Raw genomic sequence first — 10,948 nt, forward strand, 5'->3', positions numbered from 1 at the left:
GCGCAGTAGGGTGGGTGGATGGATGCATACAGTACATCATGTATGAAGGCTTTCAGCCAATTCATTACAATATAGTATTTGGGGAAACTGCAAAGCAGAAATGTTTTATTGAAAACGTTTGACATGGTCAAAATCAACGCCGTCAACATATTTGGTCATGAGCAACCGAAATCTACGGAATTACAATCTCAAAACATAAAAGTTCTTTGCAAACGAGAGTTTGTGTGTGTCAGGAGCGTGTCCAAACACAGGCAGCCAACTCCATGCAGAACAACAAATAAAAGTACAGAGCTGACCCTGCTTAACAAAGCAATAGTTTAAAAGGGTTAAAGTGGTCAAATAAAAGTCATATCGGGAAGAATTATAGGTGTGTGAGTTAAAGTATTGAATACCTGCATAAAAAAACACATTTACTAGACAACTACTAACATTACAGTGACAATTAGTAAAGAAAAGTGCCTTGTCTTGTGCATGAATGACAGGAACGCGTGTGTGATCACTTCACACTAGGGATGTCCCGATCAAGTTTTTTTTACTCCCGATCCGATTCCGATCACTTGAATTTGAGCTGTGTGATTTTGAGCAGTATTTACTGATACAATTTCCAGTCTAATATTATGTTGTGGATATACTGATAATACGGATGTCCCGATCACATTTTTTGGCTCCCGATACAATTCAGATCATTTGAAAATTACGCGACCGATATCCAATCGGGACAACCCTACTTCACCTTAACGTCCTGTCAAATCAACACAGTCATGTAAATACACATTTACCAACTTGGAAAAACAAGCTAAATAAATTATATAGCAGTGGTTCTCAATGCAGGGTCCAGGCACCCCCAGGGTTCCTGGAGGTGGGGGGGTTCCAAATGGAAACTGTAAAGTTTATGGTGGTCCTCTAAATTAAAACAAGTCTGAGAACCACTGCATTACAGACAGGCAGATTCTGCAAATCACTTCACTTCAACGGAGGTTGCTGAGAGCGGCCTCCTTCTCTTTGACCTTGGCTCTCATACGGGCGAGTTGTTCCTCTCGTGCCAGTTGGTCAAAGTCAAAGTTCTGATGCTGTCCTCCTGCGGTGGCCGTGAACACATGTCGCAGTGGAACCTCTGCACTCATCTCTGCAACGGACGACGTGCCACCCCCTCCCACTACATCGTGGTCACCGTCCATTGAGAACGACGCAGGGGACTGTGAAGACATCGCACTGTCCCCTGCATAGTTGTCACCGTCCATCGCCATGTCGTCACAGGCCCACGTATCGTTTTCACTGTCCACATTGTTGCTGCGCTCCATTGCGATGCCGCCAGTGTCCCCTGCATCGTTCTCACTGTCCACATTGTTGCTGCGCTCCATTGCCATGTCGCCACAGTCCCCCGCATCGTTTTCACTGTCCACATTGTTGCTGCCCGCCATTGCGATGTCCCCTGCGTCTCCTGCGTCGTTCTCACCGTCCACTGCGTTGTTGTTACCGTCCATCGCATTGCCTTCACTGTCGGACGCATTATTTTCACTCTGCGTGTTTGGAGCAAACGGCTGTGTTTTTTGCAGGCATGCGTCTTCCAGTTCACCGTCAATGCTACTGGTTTCGCTCTGGAACACAAATGTATTTTTCTTTCTTTGTCGTACCTCTCCAGAATTACTCTCGCTGACCACCGTGTCCACCTGCTCCGTGTCACTGTTGGACGATAGGTCAGCTGCAAGTCCGTTGTCTTCACACCGAGCGAGATTCTTCTTGGTCTTGTGGTTCTTTAGTGATTCCTGGAAGAAAGTAAATCCTCGATTACACAGCCTGCAAATCCCACATATATAAACACATGGCTGAGCAGTCTGAGCATACTTTGTTAGAAAGTGCCGTCTGTCTAGACTGAATGGTACCTCATGACACAAATATACCTGGCAATGTTTCCCCTATATGCATTTGTGCCGCTCCTACATTTGTATGCAAATTTGTATTGTTTTATACATTTCAAACAATGGAATGTGTGGAATGTGCAAGGAGACATATGAAAAATACATCTTAATAATGATCTTGCATGCATGCAAAGATGGACGCCTCTGTATTGCCAATGCAAAATACAGAGGTGTTTTGCCTGGAGGCTGTACAAAGGGCCACAGTGACCAAGCAACAACATGTAAAATGTACATATATAAAAAAGATATATATATTTTTGAATGAAAGATAAATATTCACAACTGCTCTGCTACAACTCCATTCTAGGGGAAACACTGCTTAGTTCACAAATCATCTGACTGATGATTTCATTAAAAGGACTGTAACCCCTAAGGCTATGTAGACAGGCCCTCAGAGGGGCTGTGTCTTTAACTGGGCTGAGAGGAGAGTGCGCCGGCGAGTTTGTTTTTCTTGCGTTTACTTTTAGTTCTGGTATGGAAGGAAGCCGTCGCTCTAAAACAGAGAAAGTCTTAGATATATTTGGTCGTTACTACAGACGGTTGATACAAAAGTAGAACCTTGGCTTGGATCATGTATGTTTTATTGAATTTTTTATTAACCGATTTAGGCCTGACATCGAAATTTAAAAAAAATCTTTCTAAATCATGACAGTTTTCTGAAATACCTACTAATCTGAAAATATGTTGTTCCAGGGACCCCCCAAGCAAAGATTTGCGTTAAAAATGTTCCCTCTGAAAGAATATATATAAAGAAATTGGGTCACATTCGATTTTTCAAAAATAGCAGATCTACAAGCTCGTAGCACGCTATGAGCTTGTAGATCTGCTATTTTTTCAATAGCTAAAGTATAACATAATGCTTAAAACACCAAAAGGGGTTCCCGTTCTGAATAGGTTAAATCACCAGTTCTCCAACACAGACTCCTTCTTCGGGTTATATTGGCGCGGATAATGTATTGCTATTTGCTACATGGGCAACGATGGAAGCTGTGAAAACGGCAAACCGAGCCACGATGTCCCCTCAGTCACAAGTAACCCAACGTGTGAGTCAGTGTTTTTTTTTGGCAGCAATTTTTCATTTTACTCATAGTCTCTTCGATAGTTTTAGCTTCAGTCACATTTTAGTCACCTGGAATGTTTTAGTGTTAGTCAAGTTTTAGTGAGTCGAAATATCATAAGCTTTTAGTCATCATAGCTTAGTTTCCATTTAGTTTTTGTCAGTGAAAAAACGTAGTCGAACATTTTTCGTCTTAGTTTTAGTCGACAAAAACACCACTAGTGTGAGTTTGATCATACGTCTTCATCTCCAATGTGTCATTTCAATCAAAGATACAGAGGAACCGCCACAAAGGAGATCGCCTAACTAGGGATGTCCCGATCACGTTTTCTTGCCCCCCGATACCATTCCCATCATTTGATTTTGAGTATCATTCTGCCGTCGATACAGATTTTTCCCCGATCCGATATTCATATTTTTATAGAACACAATAGTACAATATACAAAATCACATACAAAATCCATTCCAATATTATGATATGGATAAAATACTGACACTATGGATCTCCTGATCAAAACATTTTGCTCCCGACCAGATTCCGATCATTGAAAATGACGTGATCGGCCCCGATTTCCGAACATGCACTTATAAATCTATTCTGTGATAATGATGACCTGATTGTACTGGACATTATGGGTTCCACAGAGAATGAAAAGAGTTCAGACTCAGAAAAATTGTAACCGCCCCCCATTCACACAGTGCACCCAGCACGTCCTGCATGGGGCTTCAGTTCAGACCGAGCCAGACGTTTCAGGGGGGCTTGATAAAGGCCTATTCATAGTCTGGATTTTCGGTGATGAGGTGACCACCTATCTGGTGGTGAGCTGACCACCGGAGCTGAAATAACATTGAGCGGTGGTGAGTAAAAACAGAGAGAAGGGCTGGAGCGGTGACGGTGGTTTGCTCTTCACCGCGGCTCGTGACGTCATGTTGTAGTTCAGTGGTCACCCCACCACCGTAAATCCAGACTATGTATGAGCCTTCACCTTCACACATACTGCGCAATACGACTCGCACAGCCCTGTGAGCAATGACAGTGACATGCAGACCCCGACATACACTGCAGCTGCAGACAGTGCAACATCAACAACAACAACGAGTTTCACTGCATTTTGGATAAGATGGATGAGCAAAACAGGCCCCTATCTAACCTAGAGTACAGCCTGGTGCTAAATCTAAATATTCCCAAGGAGGGAGCAAGTTATGACAATTGAAACGCACAAAAAACAGATGGGGACAAGACTTGACTTAGCCAGACATGACCTTGAACTTGTTGACCTGACAAATGTCGTGAGGGATGTCCAGGAGTGTTTGAAGGTAGGCGGCACAGTCAAACGTGCACATATTGAATCAAGCATTGAAGTCTTACAAAATGGACTGTGAAGTGCCATCAACAGGGGTGTGTCCAATGCTCAAGCACTGTGTGCATAACATAACATTCATCAGGCTGAAATTCAGGCAATGCCATGTGATACATATGACTAACCCATTTACACCTGGGAACGATTCTACAAATGTCTTCTAAATCCTGACAGTTTTCTGAATGTCGGTGGTTCTCTAACATTTTCATGTCAACTGTCAAGGATCCCCAAGATTATATGTAATTGGCTGCCAACCCCCATCTGAAAATATGTTGTTCCAGGCAGGGACCGCCCCAGAAGCAAAGATTTGAGTTAAAAACGTTGGCTCTGAAAGAAATATATACAGTATTCAAATATTTGCACTACATTTTCACGATTTTTCTAAAATAGCTATTTTAGAAAAATCGTGCCGCGCTACAAGCTCGTAGTGCGGCACTCGGTGCCGCGCTATGAGCTTGTAGATAAAAAGTATAACATTACGCTTAACTCCAAAAGGGGTTCCCGCCCCAAAATGGGCTAAGCTCAAACTGCATGAAGATATCAGCCACTCGCCTGCCTACACTGAACGAGGAGGCGTGACATCAGATTATATGGCACCAACAACGGCTGCACAGTGACTAGTGACTACCCCCATTCTCCACTGAACCCTAGTAGTGCTGCAGGACGGACCAATCCCTACCGTTCAGGCACAACAACCTTACAAACCCCGGCGGGGACACAGCTGGGAGAGTGTGTATCAGTCCCCATTCTCTGCTAACCAACAGCAAAGGGGAAATTAGGCCCTCTCTCATTCCATGTTGTTGCCCACACTGTAGCCAACACAAAGGTGGCAACACCCAGCTGCTGTCAACCACTTCACAGTGCCTCCCCTCGACCCCCACAAACCCTAATATTTGAATGTTAACAGCTTCATTTTATGCACACTGGATCAGATCACACATTGCCGATGAAAACAGCAGTCAAACATTTGGATACGTCACGCTGTGTCATAGCTTGTATCCACAGTGGACCGGTGAGGTTGAAAGGAGTAGAGGTAGGTGGCGATGGTGGATGAATTTAAAGGTAGGTGGCGATGGTGGATGAATTTAGAGGTAGGTGGCGATGGTGGATGAATTTAGACTGGCGATGGTGGATTGAATTTAAATACTTGGGGGTCAACTGGTTACGTTTAAATACTTGGTTCAACCGTTTGTTAAAGATAGTGTGAAAGAGAAATAAAGAAGAGGGTACAAGGCAGGATGCAACGGGTGGAGAAGGATGGGACAGATGGGTAACAGCCAGAGTGAAAGGAAAGGTTTATAGACTGATATTAGTGAGACAAGTTGGTTTAGGTAAAAGCTCAACCTCAAAACCTCAATCAAGCTCAATCAAAAAATAAAGAAAAAAAGATTAGATGGAAATGATAGGCTGTAGCGATCCCCAAAGAGACATATCAGAAAGAGGAAGTTATCTTAATAAATGATAATTACACTAAGAATGAGGAAAGGGGAGAAGCATGCAAGAACATGCACTTCCCAAATTTCAACATGAAAAAAAAAACCACACACACACACACACACACACAGTACTTTCTGGTACCGTTTCAAGCCACCAAAAGGTACATCGGCGTGCTGGTTTTATTTGTTTTCATTACCTACATGATAATTCAACTAAACAATACTCACTTCATGTGTGCCATAGCACTCTCTCGGGGAGACGGAGTCCATTTGTGTTTTGGCCAATAATAAATTAAGCGTCTCTCGAGGGATTCTGATCAACTTCACCTGACAACTCCTCATGAGGAATTGTTCCTCAACTGCCTTCTTCTGTAATGCAATCTTGAGGGGTTCAGGAGAGGTTTCACAGAACTGAGGCTGCACAGGGGGTTTCGGGGAGAAAATAGGATTAATATATCTCTGCTGTCGGGGAGAAACCACCTAACTCCAGGAAATTAAGAAAAGCTTCTTTTTTTGCAATGCAATACTGCCTCATCAAAGTTGGTATTGTGACTTTATATATTGTCAATTACTTGCATGAGCTATAGCAGGCAGTTTGAGGGTCCAATGAAGTTAAGAGCTTTTGTCGAAAGTTCTTTTGAATTTTTTTAATAATTCAATAGCATTGATTTTATATTAAAAACTAAAAACTAAAAAAGTTAGGAGGTTTTCTTCCCGACAGGGACGATATGAGAGATAAACTAGATAAAGTGCCAATCGGCACAGGTCTCCACCAGGATTCTTCCTCAGCCTAGTGGGAATATGCGTGCACAGTTTCATCGCAATCGGACGCTGCGTTGAGGAGTTGTGGCCATTTGCTACTCCTGAAAACTGTAGGAGCCAATCGTGGCCAATCAGGATGGAATATGAGAAATCAAACAAACCGGTGTTGATCACATGACTATGGAGATCATGTGTAGCGATTTGCGTGAAATTTGGATAAAATGTGAAGGAGTAATAATAGAAAATGTGTTTTACATATGTCGGCCTCCTGGTGGCGCTATAAAGAGCAGATGTGAAAAATTCCAGGCAAAGGTTTTTCCTTGGCCTCTAGGGAGTTGGCATACAAAGTTATCCACAGATCCGTGCAGTTAGAGGTAAAAACACTTTTGGGCCAGTTATAGCGCCACCTTGAGGCTGAGTTGAAATTGTTCATGTGGCATTTCGTCCTCGGCCTAGTGGGAATGTGGGTGCACAATTTCACGGAAATCACGCGATGTGTTCATGATTTGCAGCATTTTGTTTGAAACTGAGCACTCCTGTGAATTTTGGAAGCCAATCTTAACCAATCAGGATGGAGTCTGAGAAATCTGAAAGACCGGTTTGGTTGAATGGCTCTAGAGAGACTGTGTACCAATTTGCGTGATGTTTGGACAAAATCTGTAGGTGTACTGTGCAAAAACTTGTTTTGCACAAAGCGGCCTCCTGGTGGCGCTATAACAGGCCGTTCTGGAAAGTTTGGGGCAGAGGTTCATGGTTGGCATCCAGGGAGTGTGTGTGCAAAATTTGGCATCGACCGGGTTAACGGTGGCCGAGATTAGCTGCTCACGGACGGACGGACGGACACACGGACGGACGGACACACGGACGGACGGAGTGCAAAACATACTCTCCCCCATGCCTTCGGCTGGTGGAGACAATTAGGCGTTTGGATGCGGTAGAGTTACTGAGCTGATGGCTTGTCATTTCAAGCCAGGAGGGCCAATCGCCCCATCAGTCTGTTGTAACCTCCGCGTCACCAGACTTTCCACCTCAGAGGAAAGCCTGTGTTAAAAAAATCGCCTGTGTGATCTGGTCCAGACCGAATGATAAAAAATAATCTGCATCACTTTGTTTTGGTCCCCCCTGTTTGCTGTTAGTCTCGCCAGTCGCTACAAGTGGGAATAAAAGATGGCTATACCAAATTAAATATTCCAAGAATAGTTGGAGAAACTACTGATCGCTGGGAATTATTTTGGGTAATTCCGATTTGGGGGTTCCGGCCCGATGACTACAAACCCGACTACAACATGACATAAGTTATCATCCGCGCCCGACCAGATCATAAACCCGAAAATGGTATGCCTCCCAGGCTAAGTCTGTTGTGGAGATTAGTGTTCAAAGTAGACATCAAAGGTTATGAGTTTGTGAATAAAATGTAAGATTAAGTGCACTGTCGCATGGTTTGGGTCACAACCGGTCAGAGTTACGGACAAACCATGTTTCTGGAGACGATGAGCTGCTGGAATCCAAACTGAACCCCCGACTGTCTACATTGGCTGGCTCTTTACAGAATGTATATCTGATGGACACGGCTGTGTTTGTCTTGTGCATTAGTTTAACTGCTGCTGTTAAAATACGCTAGTCTGTTTATACAAGTTAATAATTGCTTCTTGACCCAGACAGCGGCAGATCTACAAGCTCATAGTGCGGCAACGAGTGCCGCACTACGAGCTTGTAGATCTGCTATTTTTCAATAGCTAAAGTATAACATACTGCTTAAAACACCAGAACGGGTTCCCGTTCAGAATCAGGTTAAACCTTTTCAGGTTCTCCTAACAAACAGCAGCCATTTTGCTGCAGCACTGTGCAAAGTGTAGTAATTTGAGGTGCAATGTTGACCAACTTGACCATATATGAAAGATGTTTTGCAATGATGCTCCATTCCTGAGTTATGACTCAACAATTGCCTACACCTGGCCTACAGCCAGGGTACTGCTCCACGGATTTGTCGTGGAACGAGCATGGGAGAGAGAGACGGAGAGAGAAAGCGGGTGTGTGTATGCGACTGTGCGTGCGTGCGTGTGACAGTGAGGTTCCCTACTTCCCTACTAGGTTGAGAGCAAGGAATAATGGGATATATACATTTTTGGGAAATAAAATGAACTGAGATTATCCAATATTCTGCATTTCCTGGAAACATGGACTGATTCTACAATGGCTAATCAGTCAAACTGCAACTGATCACTTCTAGGACAGAGATAGGATGTTAGAGATTTGAATTAAATGATTGAGCTCAGATCCCAGCCCTGCTGCTCATCCTAAACAACACCACCAGATGATAAGATCAAATATCTTACCGTCTCATCCTGGCTGTCATCGTCAGAAGCTGAAGTTATCTCGATGGCTGCAGTGGCAGGTGCATCTGTGTTGGCGTCATCATTGTCAGAGTCAGAAGTTATCTCGATGACTGGGGAAGGTACATCTGTGTTGTGGACGGGGTCACGGCGGGGGATCAGTCTTTGACTTCCCATTGGCGTGCGCTTCTTCAGTGACAGATAGATCTGACCACGGTAGATAATAACGGCGTCTTGCCTGAGTTGAGATGTGGAACAGGGTAGTGGTGAGGCATTGGTGTGGTGGTTTGACGTCTTTCCGCAGAGGTCTGACAGCACGTTTAAGGCAGTATGGTTGGAGATCACAAAAGGCATGGTAAGAGGGTTCCGGGATCTCAACTGCTTTTTGGTGGCGATATGCAAATGTAACTTATCATCTTGGCTGATCATTGGGCGACCCCCCGTCTTCCGTATCACTACCGGAGAAATGCATATTCCTTCTGGCAAGCTGGCGAGGTCTCTGGAATTGATGCAGAATGTCTTGTTAAGTCCCATTTGCCTCAAAATGGCTTTTGGTAGGGTCATGAGGGGGACAGTTTTTACTTCTGCCTCTTCTGGGACGTAGATCTCGAAGCTTTCAAATGAATCCATTTCTCTGTGTGCACACATACAGACACAAGATATGAAAACACACCCAAGCAAATCATGAAATTAATGCACAAGTGATATTGACTAGACACTGGCTAGCCCTACAAGCAGAACCCAATGCTACTGAAGTTTCTGACATTTTTTAGACCCAGAGCATTGGGTCCTATTCCACCTCCACCCTGCCACCGGGTACGCACACATATATAAACGTAAACAACTTCGGATAAGTCCTTCTGCGCTCTTTCAGGACTTTTTTTCGTGTGATTGCTTCTGAATGTGTGAACTTTAAGTACCTATAAATACCGCTGCGAATATCTCCTGTGGCGCGGAAGCCGTTAAGTATTTTTAATCTTTGTTTGACCGATTTGGTCGCTTTGATTCTTCTCTTCCTTCCTTGTTTATTGACACCTCATTGTACCGCCTATCTGGCTAGCTAGTGGCGCTATAGCTATGACAGAGCAGATCAGAGGCAGGGACGTAGCCGCACAAGCCAACCGCACACCGGGAGGCGGTACAATAAACGGTAAACAAACAAGAAGAAATAAAGCGACCAAATCGGTCAAACAAAGATTAAAAATACTTAACGGCTTCCGCGCCACAGGAGATATTCGCAGCGGAATGTATAGGTACTTATAGTTCACGAATCAGAAGCCCTCAAAGGAAAACAGGCCGTCAAACGGCGCAGATACAATGTTACGGAGCATATTTATGTCCGCGTTCCAAAATTCCCATACGAAAATATAGTTATGAACAGGGACCCTACATAAAACTCATCCAAATTTCAGAAAAGCTTTATGGAGGGTTCGGAGAGGGGCTAGACACTGGCTTGCTTGTGGTTTATCGTTGTATGTAATGGCTGTATATTCAGGAAAATGTACAGTATGGTTTTTAATATTTAGTGAAAGCTCCATTGAATTGACTGGCCACATGACTAAATAACCTATTTGGCCTGATTTAAGCGGTTGTTTCATCCCGCTCTCAGGGAATGCCCCAGCATCAACACAGTACAACTCAAGTAGCATCAAAATCACTGCAAGCATTTTAACCTACTATATATATATATATATATAGTAGGTTAAAAAATATATATATACTACTATATATATTCAAATCGCAAATCAATGCAAGCTTGTAACGAATTAGCTTAATGCTAAAGTGGAGTAGCTAGTAGCTAACGGTGCCTAGCTATAGCACAGCACTTACCACAACTGTGTTCACAGAGTAGAAGAAACCGCGACAAAATAAAGATGTTTTATATATATCAAAAAATAAGAAATACAGTTGTGCGTTGATGCAAAGCTTTAACTCGTGACTCTACTCGATATCTCAAGAAATCTAACGAACAGACAGTCACATGCGTTCTTCTTCATTTTGTTTTACGGCAGTTTGGTTTGTTGTGTTTATTATTCAAATCCCCCATAGTGCAACGCGAATTTCAAAGCGACGGCACTT

At 43.6% G+C, this 10,948-nt stretch overlaps 1 protein-coding gene across 3 annotated transcripts; it reads right to left on the bottom strand.

Annotated features, from left to right (window-relative positions):
* On the bottom strand, positions 1-10,913 carry LOC310861845 (uncharacterized protein). Of its 3 annotated transcripts, none has more exons than XM_083769523.1 (4): positions 10,851-10,913; positions 8,873-9,503; positions 6,003-6,191; positions 1-1,766 (listed from the first exon to the last, which is right to left on the bottom strand). In XM_083769523.1, exons 2-4 carry the CDS (start codon positions 9,497-9,499, stop codon positions 969-971), a joined length of 1,614 nt encoding a protein of 537 aa, XP_083625649.1. In that variant the 5' UTR covers positions 9,500-9,503; positions 10,851-10,913; the 3' UTR covers positions 1-968. The 3 variants fall into 3 exon arrangements, with proteins under 3 accessions (XP_083625649.1, XP_083625650.1, XP_083625648.1); XM_083769524.1 differs by lacking the exon at positions 10,851-10,913 and adding an exon at positions 10,700-10,819 and having other exon boundaries at positions 6,102-6,191; XM_083769522.1 differs by lacking the exon at positions 10,851-10,913 and adding an exon at positions 10,700-10,819.
* Between the last annotated feature and the right edge of the window lie 35 nt (positions 10,914-10,948).

The sequence above is a fragment of the Protomyctophum parallelum genome (genome assembly GCF_964188405.1).
Source record: "Protomyctophum parallelum genome assembly, chromosome: 7".
Taxonomy (NCBI): domain Eukaryota; kingdom Metazoa; phylum Chordata; class Actinopteri; order Myctophiformes; family Myctophidae; genus Protomyctophum; species Protomyctophum parallelum.